General features: G+C 39.1%; 3 protein-coding genes across 4 annotated transcripts in view; all 3 read left to right on the forward strand.

Moving 5' to 3' along the window:
• The first annotated feature begins 836 nt into the window (after window positions 1–836).
• Window positions 837–3489, forward strand: LOC106309773 (DNA-(apurinic or apyrimidinic site) lyase). The gene is made up of 9 exons (XM_013746904.1): window positions 837–1241; window positions 1517–1609; window positions 1764–1908; window positions 2086–2287; window positions 2388–2466; window positions 2626–2687; window positions 2802–2888; window positions 2981–3084; window positions 3182–3489. The coding sequence occupies exons 1-9, from the start codon at window positions 1005–1007 to the stop codon at window positions 3265–3267; spliced, it is 1095 nt and encodes a 364-aa protein (XP_013602358.1). The 5' UTR covers window positions 837–1004; the 3' UTR covers window positions 3268–3489.
• A 711-nt stretch (window positions 3490–4200) lies between these two features.
• On the forward strand, window positions 4201–9846 carry LOC106311772 (lysine-specific demethylase REF6). Of its 2 annotated transcripts, none has more exons than XM_013749053.1 (8): window positions 4201–5384; window positions 5836–5914; window positions 5991–6058; window positions 6164–6314; window positions 6402–6991; window positions 7069–7572; window positions 7662–8029; window positions 8110–9846. In XM_013749053.1, the coding sequence occupies exons 1-8, from the start codon at window positions 4499–4501 to the stop codon at window positions 9601–9603; spliced, it is 4140 nt and encodes a 1379-aa protein (XP_013604507.1). In that variant the 5' UTR covers window positions 4201–4498; the 3' UTR covers window positions 9604–9846. The 2 variants fall into 2 exon arrangements, with proteins under 2 accessions (XP_013604507.1, XP_013604508.1); XM_013749054.1 differs by having other exon boundaries at window positions 7078–7572.
• A 2170-nt stretch (window positions 9847–12016) lies between these two features.
• Window positions 12017–12464, forward strand: part of LOC106309023 (uncharacterized protein At4g04775-like) — a 5845-nt gene continuing 5397 nt past the window's right edge. Inside the window, exons 1-2 of the mRNA XM_013746113.1 lie at window positions 12017–12196; window positions 12301–12402. Of these exons, the coding sequence (XP_013601567.1) occupies window positions 12017–12196; window positions 12301–12402 (282 nt within the window). The remainder of the gene's footprint in view (window positions 12197–12300; window positions 12403–12464) is intronic.

Below are 12464 nucleotides of genomic sequence, written 5' to 3' on the forward strand. Positions count from 1 at the left end.
ATGATATGTAAAATTTATTCAGAAATTTTGTTTTTACAGACTAAACTACATGGAAGCAGAGTTTCTATAAAAAAAAAAAAACAGAGTACATCTACTTGATTCTCTTATTATTATATATACTTGCGAACCTGTCTATCAACCATTTTGATCCTCTGGCCCGGCTGAAGTGCTGACGAGTCATCATGTCTTCTATTATTCATCTCCCTCCAGACTGGGTATATGCTTTTAAGGATGTGAACTATCCATACCATGTTAATTTTTATTTTTGAAACACATCCATACCATGTGTTCATATATTGTACTAATCCAATCAAATAAAAAGGAGTTACGCCACCAACATAACCGAAATCTTAAAGCTATAAATACATCAGTATCTAGATGAGTAACGTCACCAAAATCTTAGGAATGTTCTCATATATTCGTCTAAGAAATGTACTATGATTTAATAATGGGAAGCAGGTGAAATGTGAATCCACTTTCTTTCAACAAAAATTACATCCACTAACCTAACAAACTCAAATTAATTCACTAACTAACCAACATTACATTATTTTTTTCTCCTCCTCATTCTCCATACCTTTCTCTGCTTTCTTTCTACAAATTTAATTTTGATTTTTTTTTTTTTTTTGGGATTATTCCACAGACAACCCCTTCGTTCAATCTGGCATGATATTCTTAGGTTTCGAAGAGTTACGAAAATAATCATATAAATCGATTTAATACGTTAAATAATAATAATATAATAATGGGCCCATGATGAGTATCGTTTGGGTTTTTTTTACTCATTTATTGTGTAAAAAGGTTTTGCTTTTGTGGGTTTCGCTGTAGTAGACGTTCAGAAAATTTCTATGGTGAAGATACACTAAACGCCCGTGAAAATATTTCCTAAGAAGAATTGAGTTTATCAAAGTTTCTTCCTTTCGAATTGGCATTTCAGTTTTTTGATTGGATTAATAAAAGACAAAGAACGGAGCTTTTTAAGGGCACGAAAATTGCTAAAAGCTATGAAGCGATTCTTCAAGCCCATCGAGAAAGACGGCTCAACGGCGCCTAAGAAGCCCTGCCTCTCTCCGGAAAAGCGCAACGGAGACGGAGACGGTGTCGAAGAAGGAAAGAACCAGAAAGAGCCGACAAAGTTTGTAACTTGGAACGCTAACAGCTTCCTCCTTCGTGTGAAAAACGACTGGTCCGAGCTCTCTAAGTTCGTCTCCGATTTCGACCCTGATGTCATTGCCATACAGGTAGGTGATTCCTTTTTTTTTTTTTTTTGGGTTTCCGACCAATGTGAGTTAAATCTTGCTAGGTGTTTGTGTGTATGAATCCCTTTAAAATTGTCTAGGGTTTTATGTATTTTACTGACCTACAGTTTTTGCTTATGATCTTTGTTTCTCTAGTGTGCTCAAGTTAGCTTTTGTGTCTTATATTCATTCTGAGTCCAAAGTTGTTGATGCAAACTCAGTCGCTTGTGGTGCAAAACATTTTGGGACTCTGAGCTTAGTGTTGACTTGAATGTTAGGAGGTAAGAATGCCTGCCGCTGGTGGCAAGGGTAAACCTAAAAACTACGGCGAGTTGAGCGACGACACCAAAGCTTTGCGTGAGGAGAAACAGGTACCACCTACTATTTGATTACCCTCCCTCTTTAACATTTTTGTATTACAACTATACTCAACAATGCAGTGGCATGGTGTTATAGAATGGTTTTACAAGTGTGGCCACTTTTAGAGTAACGAACTCCCTTGCTTTTTGGATTACTGCTGTGCAGATTTTGTTGAGGGCTCTCTCAAGTCCACCATTTGGAAACTATCGAGTTTGGTGGTCTCTTGCAGAGTCCAAGTATGCAGGGACAGCCTTGTTTGTGAAAAAGTGTTTCAAGCCTCAAAAAGTTTACTTCAACCTCGACAAATTAGGTATATTCTTGGAAACCTTGTTGCTTCTTCTCTTACCATCACATAAATCTCTTGCAAGCCACCATTCAAAACTGTGAGCACAATATAATGGTTAAGGAATTTTCTTGATTTTAAAGTTTATATTATTATTACGACACAGCTATTTCAGATTGCTGACTGACTTGTATACTTGTTCAGCATCTAAACATGAACCTGATGGTCGTGTAATCTTAGCTGAGTTTGAGACGTTTCGTCTGTTGAACACGTATTCGCCTAACAATGGTTGGAAAGAGGAGGAGAATTCCTTTCAGAGGAGAAGAAAATGGGACAAGAGGATTCTTGACTTCCTCTCCCAAACCTCTGATAAACCTCTTATATGGTGCGGCGACTTAAATGTCAGGTATTGAGGAAGTTTTTCTACCTCTTCTCTTGCCACACTCTTTTCTTCAAAGCCCTTTCAGTGTTCTTTCTGTGATTCTAACTTATGTTGTAATATGCAGTCATGAGGAGATAGATGTTAGCCATCCAGATTTTTTTGCAACCGCAAAGCTTAATGGTTATGTTCCTCCAAACAAAGAGGTAAATTAATACAGAAAAACAGAGGCTAAGTTTCCTTTGGTTTCTCTTATTTTCTTGTACCTCTTATAGTAGATGACTGTATTAGGCCTTAACCAAAAGCTTGTCCACGATATACGCTTTAAGATCACACGGTGACTATAAATGGTTTTGATCATATAGGACTGTGGACAGCCTGGATTTACACCATCTGAGAGAGCACGCTTCGGCACAATCATGAAAGAGTATGTATAATATATCTTTGCACTGGGAAGTCTTAGTCATAATATTTTGTAGAATAGAGATTATAGTTATTGACCATGTGATTCTAAATTAAAATATCATGGGAATGTTTACAGAGGAAGGCTTGTTGATGCATACCGGTATCTACACAAGGAACCAGACATGGAAAGTGGGTTCTCATGGTCTGGGAATCCTATTGGAAAGTGAGCGGATGCCTCATATACTTGTGTTTGTTTTTGCATCACCAACATGGGCATGTTTCTAAAGCTTCATATGGATCTTTTTGTTGGAATAGGTACAGGGGAAAGAGGATGAGGATCGACTATTTTCTGGTTTCTGAACAGCTGAAAGACCGTATAGTTTCTTGTAAGATGCACGGTCGTGGGATAGAACTAGAAGGTGCCCCTAGATAAAATTTTATGTGCAGTTTATCACATAGAACATCATCTAGCTCTTTTGCAGCAACTTGGTTCTTAATTTTTTTTTGTTCTTTCAGGTTTCTATGGGAGTGATCACTGTCCGGTTTCACTTGAGCTTTCGAAGCCATCTTCATATTCGGAAGAGAACCAGGTTTCTAACTGAAACCATCATCTTCTGTAATAGAAAACGAGCCTTCTTTAGACTCAAACCAAAGCTTGTTTTATCAGAGTTGAGCTTAGATGATCTTTTAATTTACTTTTGAAAGACAGTTTTAATTTGATGGTATTGAGACACTTTATTTGGCCTTGTTGCTCTGATGAGCTCTCAAAGGTGCTACTTATTAATTATTGTTGTGATTTTACAAACATTAATATGCTTTCTATCCCTAAGAAATGTAGATATTCTACATTTTAATCTTCCAAAAAAAGATTATTAGTTTTAGTTTTCTTCAGAGTTGGAATTCTTTCTGGTGTATTTTAAGAATAGATACCCTTTGCTTTATTGTGTAGTCAGTGGGTCGAGGCAACATTCGTTAAACAAACCAAGGGATCATAATATTCATGTATATAATTGTAAATGGTAAATTTCATTGTTGACTCATTGTCAAACAACATTACTTTTTGGTCTTGAATTTCATTGTTGACTCATTGACATAGTAAATTTTTAAATACCTTGGAATCTTAATAAATTTTTAGATATCAAAAGATTAGAAAAATTAGATGTATGTATCGTAAAAAAAAAAATAAGGAAAATGTTAAATGAAATGTCTATTTCACATTTATATTTTTAAACCTGAAATCATATCCCATAAATCTGAATATTTACTTGGGAATATATTTCTCTTAATAATAATTATCTCTGATGAAATTTACTTTGAAAAGATGTTTTTCTTGTGAAACGTATTTCATTTATCAAGAAGATCTGGTTTGATAAAATGAGAGTTTTTGAATGTGCAAACAGACAGAGAGGCCAACAAGAAATGTGTGCGACTGTGACGAACAGATGAAGCGGCAGAATCGTAAATAATAGTAAGATGATTGCCCTTATGAGAGGGATTTGAAAAACCCTTACTCAGAGTGTTTTAAACACAGAGAAATCACATCTCTTTACTCTGCCCCAGACCCAATAAAAATACAATTTTTTTCCTCTGTTTCTTTAATCACTTAGTATATAATAAAACAGAGAGAGAGAGAGAGAGAGAGAGAGAGGACCTAAGAAACGAGATCAAGGCCCGTCGCTTTTCTCGAGGAAAAGTAGATGGCCCTTTAACAAACCAAACCTATTGGCTGAACATATGGTGGTGACTCGTCGAATCTCTCTAAATCTGTTTTCCAATTTTTGCTCTGTTTCTGCTCTGTAATGGCGATTTGAAGAATTTGAGAGAGAGAGGGATATGGCGGTTTCAGAGCAGAGTCAAGACGTGTTTCCATGGCTGAAATCGCTGCCAGTGGCCCCAGAGTTCAAACCCACTCTGGCAGAGTTCCAAGATCCGATGGCTTACATTTGCAAGATCGAAGAGGAAGCTTCCAGATACGGAATCTGCAAAATTGTGCCTCCCGTGCCTCCTTCCTCTAAGAAAACCGCCATTAACAACCTCAACCGCTCTCTGGCCGCTCGAGCCAGGGCCAGGGCTCGTGACGGCAACGGCAACGGCGGAAAGTCCGATTACGACGACGGACCCACATTCACCACGCGTCAGCAGCAGATCGGGTTTTGCCCTAGGAGGCAGCGTCCCGTGCAGAGACCCGTGTGGCAGAGCGGTGAGCGTTACACTTTCGATGAGTTCGAGTTTAAAGCTAAGAACTTTGAGAAGAGTTATCTCAAGAAATGCGGCAAGAAGGGTTCGGTCTCGCCGCTCGAAGTCGAAACCCTTTACTGGAGAGCCTCGGTGGATAAGCCCTTCTCCGTTGAGTACGCCAATGACATGCCGGGCTCGGCTTTTGTGCCTCTGAGTTTAGCAGCTGCCAGGAGGAGAGAATCTGGTGGTGATTGTGGCACTGTTGGTGAGACTGCTTGGAACATGAGGGCGATGGCTAGAGCTGAAGGGTCTTTGCTTAAGTTCATGAAAGAGGAGATCCCTGGGGTCACTTCTCCCATGGTGTATATCGCTATGATGTTTAGTTGGTTTGCTTGGCATGTGGAGGACCATGACCTCCATAGTCTCAATTACTTGCATATGGGTGCTGCTAAGACTTGGTACGGTGTGCCAAAGGATGCTGCTATGGCCTTTGAGGAGGTGGTCAGGGTTCATGGTTATGGAGAAGAGCTTAATCCTCTTGGTCAGTTTTCTCTTCTACCAATATGGGATGCTCTGTTTCATTGTCACTTGTGTCAAAAAAAATGTCAGTAAAGCCCTGTCGGTTTTTGTTTCAAACTAGAGTCTTCTTTCGATAACAAGTTTCTTTTGAAAGTTAAATTATTTAGATTCTGCGAGTCTCAGTTCAGTTTCAGTTCATTGTTCTGATTGTTAGCATATTTGTGTTGCTTTTAACTGTCTGCTTTGTTTCTAAAAGTTGACCAATGAAGAATATGTTCATGTTATCTTGGCGAGTATCTAGTGAAGGTTAATTAGTGTTATGTGAGAGTGACTTATAGTTACTTAGTGTTTCAGTTTCTTGTTTTGATTGTTGTGTGTTCTGTTCCTTTTGAGCTGCTTTTTATTATCTTTCAAAGCGGCTTATGTATGCAAACTAAGTGGCTATTACCTAATTATATTGTTTGTCTTACCAGTGACATTTTCTACTCTTGGTGAGAAGACAACTGTTATGTCTCCTGAAGTATTTGTTAGAGCCGGGATACCATGTTGCAGGTACTGGTTCTCTGTTTAGAAAGTAAACAGTTTTTTTTCTCCTGTTTTATTCACGCAAGTGGTTTGCTTGTACCAGGTTAGTGCAAAATCCTGGAGATTTTGTCATCACCTTTCCAGGAGCATATCACTCAGGGTTTAGTCATGGTGAGCAAGCAACCTTTATTCACTATCTTCAAGTTCATTATTCAAGGCTTAATGCGTTAATATAACCTCTTTCATCCAACAACACAATTTTGGGGGGGATTGCAGGATTCAATTTTGGGGAAGCATCTAACATTGCAACTCCACAATGGTTGAGGATGGCAAAAGATGCAGCCATCCGGCGAGCTTCCATAAATTACCCTCCAATGGTTTCTCATCTCCAGTTACTTTATGACTATGCATTGGCTCTAGGTTCAAGGTACTCTTTCTTCTTTCCACACACTCTTCAAGTTTAGTCATAGAACTTTTAAAATGGTTTACATAAGGTGTGCGTCACTCATTGCAGAGTGCCAGATAGCATTCACAACAAACCAAGGAGTTCTAGATTGAAAGATAAGAAAAAAAGCGAAGGAGAAAAACTGACTAATGAACTGTTTGTGCAAAACGTTATCCACAACAACGAGTTGCTCCACTCTCTTGGAAAAGGCTCTCCAATAGCTCTTCTTCCGCAGAGTTCCTCAGATGTATCGGTCTGCTCTGACGTGCGAATTGGATCTCATTTGGGTGCTAACCAGGGACAGACAACACTCCTTATAAAATCTGAAGACTTGAGTTCCGATAGTGTTATGGCCAGTCTCAGTAACGGCGTGAAAGAGAAGTTTACATCTTTGTGTGAAAGGAACAGAGCGGACGAAACCCAAGGAACTTCAACAGATGGTGAAAAGAGGAAAAATAATGGAGCTGTGGGGCTTTCGGATCAGAGGCTTTTCTCTTGTGTTACATGTGGAGTCTTGAGCTTTGATTGTGTTGCTATTATTCAACCTAAAGAAGCAGCAGCTAGATATCTAATGTCTGCGGATTGTAGCTCCTTGAATGATTGGACAGTTGCTTCCGGATCTGCAAACCTTGGTCAGGATGTAGTGATGCCTCCTTCAGGTAAGTAACTAGTCTTTCATTCTGTTAATGGCTTTAAAGTGTTTAACTCTGTTTCATAACTTTGTTTCATGACGCAAAAAACACAGGAAAGCAAGATGTTGGTGACTTATACAATGCTCCTGTTCAAACTCCGTATCATTCAACAACGAAGACCGTTGATCAAAGAACTTCATCAAGTTCCCTAACAAAAGAGAATGGTGCTCTAGGGTTGTTAGCTTCAGCATATGGAGACTCTTCTGATTCTGAGGAAGAAGATCACAAAGGCTTAGATAATCCTGTTTCGGATGAAGTTGAAGCATCATCTTTTGTTACAGATGGCAACGACGAGGCTGGAAATGGTCTATCTTCTGCTTTAAACAGCCAAGGACTTACATGTGAGAAAGGAAAAGAGGTTGACGTATCACATGCTAATCTAAGCAAAGGCGGGAATACATCATCCGTAGAGATCACTTTACCATTTATTCCAAGATCTGATGACGATTTCTCTCGGTTACACGTGTTTTGTCTTGAGCATGCTGCGGAAGTGGAACAACGACTTCATCCTATTGGGGGGATTAACATAATGTTATTATGCCATCCAGGTAAACAGACAAAACCACAAGTTTTGAGAAAAAAGTGATGGCATTGTTTGTTTTCTTTTGCTGTCATTAAGGCGCACGCTATTTTGCAGATTACCCCAGGATAGAGGCTGAAGGAAAGGTAGTTGCCAAAGAGCTTGGAGTCAACCACGAGTGGAATGACACTGAGTTCAAGAATGTGACCCGAGAGGACGAGGAAACGATTCAGGCGGCGTTGGCAAACGTTGAAGCTAAGGCTGGGAACAGCGATTGGGCTGTAAAGTTGGGTATTAACCTTTCTCACAGTGCTATCCTCAGTCGCTCTCCTCTCTACAGTAAGCAGATGCCTTACAACTCCGTCATTTACAATGTGTTCGGTCGCACCTCTCCAGCAACGCCCCAAGTTTCTGGTATAAGATCTTCCAGACAGAGGAAATATGTTGCTGGAAAATGGTGTGGTAAGGTTTGGATGTCGCATCAGGTACACTATTTGACTAACTAGTTCAGACTTTTCTGCTTGGTTTGTTTCAGTTTAAGACTGGTTTTGTTTTCTTTCTTCAGGTGCATCCTTTTCTGCTGGAGGAGGACTTAGAGGGGGAAGAAACTGAAAGAAGTCATCTGCGAGCTGCTCTGGATGAGGATGTCACTGTTCATGGTAATGACTCTAGAGATGCAACCACAATGTTCGGAAGAAAGTATTCTAGGAAGAGAAAGGCGAGAGGGAAGGCTGCGCCACGCAAGAAGCTTACCTCTTTTAAGAGGGAAGCGGGAGTTTCAGATGACACTACATCAGAGGATCATTCCTATAAGCAGCAATGGAGGGCTTACGGGGATGAGGAAGAGTCTTATTTTGAGACGGGGAATGAGGTTTCTGGTGATTCGTCGAATCAAATGTCTGATCAGCAACAGCTCAAGGTTGTTGAATCAGATGATGATGAGGTTTCAGAGCGTTCACTTGGGCAAGAATATGCTGTAAGGAGGGAATATGCATCTTCAGAAAGCTCGATGGAGAATGGCTTTCAGGTATACAGAGAGGACCAGCCAATGTACGGTGATGATGATATGTACAGGCACCCTAGAGGGATTCCAAGGAACAAACGGACTAAAGTTTTTAGAGATTTGGTTTCATATGATTCAGAAGATCAGCAAAGGGAAAGGGTATTCACAAGTGATGCACAGACTAGTCGAATGGGTGACGAGTACGATTCAGAAGAGAACTCACTGGAGGAACAAGACTTTTGCAGTAGCGGGAAAAGGCAAACCAGGTCCATAGCTAAACGTAAAGTAAAAACCAAGATAGTTCAGAGTCTGGGAGACACAGGAGGTCGCACTTTGCTACAATCTGGATCCAGAAAGAAGATGAAAGAGTTGGATTCATACATGGAGGGACCTAGCACACGGCTTAGGGTGAGAACCCCGAAGCCCTCGAGAGGATCTTCAGCGACAAAGCCGAAGAAAACTGGTAAGAAGGGAAGAAATGTTTCCTTCTCAGAAGTTGCAAGTGAAGAAGAGGTGGAGGAAAATGAAGAAGAAAGTGAGGAAGCTAGCACACGGATAAGGGTGAGAACCCTGAAGCCCCCGAGAAGGTCTTTGGAGACAAAACCGAAGAAAACTGGTAAGAAAGGAAGTAATGTTTCCCTCTCCGGAGTCGCAAGTGAAGAAGAGGTGGAGGAAAATGAACAAGAGGAATGCTTGCCGTACCAATGTGACATGGAGGGTTGCACAATGAGTTTCAGTTCAGAAAAACAGTTGTCTCTGCATAAAAGAAACATCTGCCCTGTTAAAGGCTGTGGCAAAACCTTCTTCTCACACAAGTATCTGGTTCAGCACCAGCGCGTTCACTCAGATGATCGTCCACTGAAATGTCCATGGAAGGGGTGCAAGATGACGTTCAAGTGGGCTTGGTCTAGAACGGAGCACATAAGGGTACACACTGGTGAGAGGCCTTATATTTGTGCTGAACCGGGTTGTAGTCAGACATTCAGGTTTGTCTCAGATTTTAGCAGGCACAAAAGGAAGACGGGTCATTCAGCTAAGAAGATCAAGAAAAAGTGACTTGACTTAGCTTTTTAACATGGAATCTATCTATCAATCATGAAGCTCTATTATTAATCCATTGGATTAGAAGGAGATTTAGTGGTTTAAAATTGTTCATCTCGGTCTAGTTATTGTTCATTCAAAGTCTTAACATTCAGGAGAGCCATTGTCTTGTTTAGAACAGAAGCTCTTGTTGTTGTATTCTCTGTCGTCTTCTTAAATGTTTGAATAAATTTAAAACAATCCTGATTTTTAGCGGAATTTGTGCTTTCATCATTTAAATTAGAACTGTCAACTGGTTAACTGGTCTGTCCGGGGGTGGAACGCTCAGATGCTCTTAGTGAAGCAAAATTTATTTTATCATATTCTTACTAATTTTCACATACTCTTATTTATTCTGATATTCTCCTTACGGATGGTTAATGTTGAAAGTGTCATTTTCTTACTGACCAATCAAATCACTCCAAATTTGGGGGGTGTATCGTCTCTCTCTCACATCCGTCGGGGCATTCCATTCCCTTCGTTCTTCTTCTTCTTCGCTATCATCGCATTGCGGTTTTGCTGAATTATTGAGCTATTGATTCCGTTTTGCAGGGTATGTATCTTAAATCGTCGTTAAACCCGATTAGTCACTGGAGTTCGTCTATAATCTACCATACACAATTTTCAGGGATTCTGATTTACAAAATTCGTGGTTGTAATAGGACTGGACTAATCAAGGATCTGAAAAAGTGTGGATGGTCTGTCTATTAGGGAATTGATTAATCAACAACTGTATAATCATAAGGAAAGATAGAATGTCGGGAATCAAAGCTGATAACTCGGGATTCTGATAACTCTGGATTTTTTGGTTTTGAATTGAAGAGGATAAATATGATCGAAAAGTGTGGATGGTCTGTCTATTAGGGAATTGGATAATCAACAACTGTATAATCATAAGGAAAGATAGAATGTCGGGAATCAAAGCTGATAACTCTGGATTCTGATAACTCTAGGTCTTTGGTTTTGGGGTAAAACTTAGAAAAACTTGGTTGCTGAGAAAACTGTGTAACAAAGTATAACTTACTATAACTTAAATGGTATAACTTTATGGTTTTTGTATTACAGATATGTCTTTCTTTTACAAACATACACTTTGATTATGATGGCCATTATTCGAAGTCTGGAGATGATTATGAATGGATTCCAACGTATGTTATATCTTTTGGAACATCGTCATTGGAGGAGATCACTTATTTGTTGTTGAAGGAGAGGATATGCAGGAACATGTGAATATGTCCGTTTACGAAGAGGCTGAATTTGGGTTACATTCTACTGGTAGTGGAACCTAAGAGGCAATCATATATTTTGGATGATGAAGATGTGTTTGTTTATCTAAAATCAGTAGATAAAGAGCAAATAAGAAGTGTTTTGCATGTCGAGGACATCCAAGAATTTGAAATAGTTCAAATAACCGAGCAACTATCAAGAGTTGATAAAGAAAGCTCATGTAGTAGGAACTATAGTGAGCATGAGGGTGGATATGGAGAAGAAGAGAATGTGGGCACTGATTTGGAACAAAAGGAATACAATGAACATCCCCACAAGAAAAAAAAAGATGAGTAGATTGTAAACCTTTCACTTTCAGTTTTAATGTTTTTACTGTATGACAACGTTGAAATGTGAAATTTGTATTTTGTGTTTGTACAACTAAGTGAAACTTTTTTCTTTACTGGTATAACTTTTTTCTTTACTGGATATGGAGAATACGATAATGTGGGGTGGGTACTGATTTGGAACATACAAAACACAATGAACATCCCCACAATAAACACAAGAGTAGTAGGTTGTAAACCTTTCACTTTCGGTTTTAATGTTTTTATCGTATGAGAACGTTGAAAGGTGAAATTTGTATTTTGTGTTTGTACAACTAAATATGAACATCCCCACAAGAAACACAAGAGTACTAAGATGGCTATTTATGAGAATGTTAATTATGATTTAATCAGAACTAATAAATTTCACATCTCTTTACTTATTAGTAATCATATAGGAAATACATTGTGTTCTTATAGATTTTTCGTTAATATTCACCTTGTTACATTTGAAAACTTATTATGGCCTAAAATCAAGTTTACATAATCATATTTGAAATGAATCTTAGAAACAAAATATAATTGGTATAACCATGAAATCAGTCATTCAAGTAGAGTAAAACTAAGATAAATGGAAAAAAATTATAAAGTACAACTTTGATGTTTTATGTAAAACTGCAAATTTGGTGAAACTTCAATCACGAAAATACTAGGCTAAAAATTTCCCGCCCACCAGCTTTTCGAATTTATAATTTCACTCTTCCCCCCTTCCCAATTGGCTTAAGTATTTAAACCATCATTTTTGGGTTTTCCCCATTCTCTCTCTCTCTCTCTCTCTCAAACCCCAAAAAGAAATAATGTCGAACCCAATAACATCTGCTTCATCATCTTCCACGACCGGTGGTGGGATACGAGTAAGAACTCCGGGAATACCTATTAAGTGTTGGTGCGGGGAGTGCATCAAGGAGCTCATCTCCAAAACCAATCTAAATCCATATCGCCGGTATTATCGGTGTCGCTATGCGGCTCAAAAGAAGGTACGTTCGTGTAGCCTTAGCTATTGAAGGCTTTTTAACTGAAGTTGTACCTTTATATATTTTGAACAGTTGTGCCTTTAATTTTTTTGAACAAAATGTTGTAGCTTGAGAACGACAATCACATCTTCAAATGGGTTGATGAAGCTTTCACTGATGAGATACAACAATTGGACTACCAAGTTCGAATGCTAGAAGAAGAAGTTCAAGTACTCAAAGCAACAATAAGGAGTGAAGGTCCCAAAATAATGAAAGGAGGTTGTCTTATTCT

The sequence above is a fragment of the Brassica oleracea genome, chromosome C8, assembly GCF_000695525.1.
Source record: "Brassica oleracea var. oleracea cultivar TO1000 chromosome C8, BOL, whole genome shotgun sequence".
NCBI lineage: Eukaryota > Viridiplantae > Streptophyta > Magnoliopsida > Brassicales > Brassicaceae > Brassica > Brassica oleracea.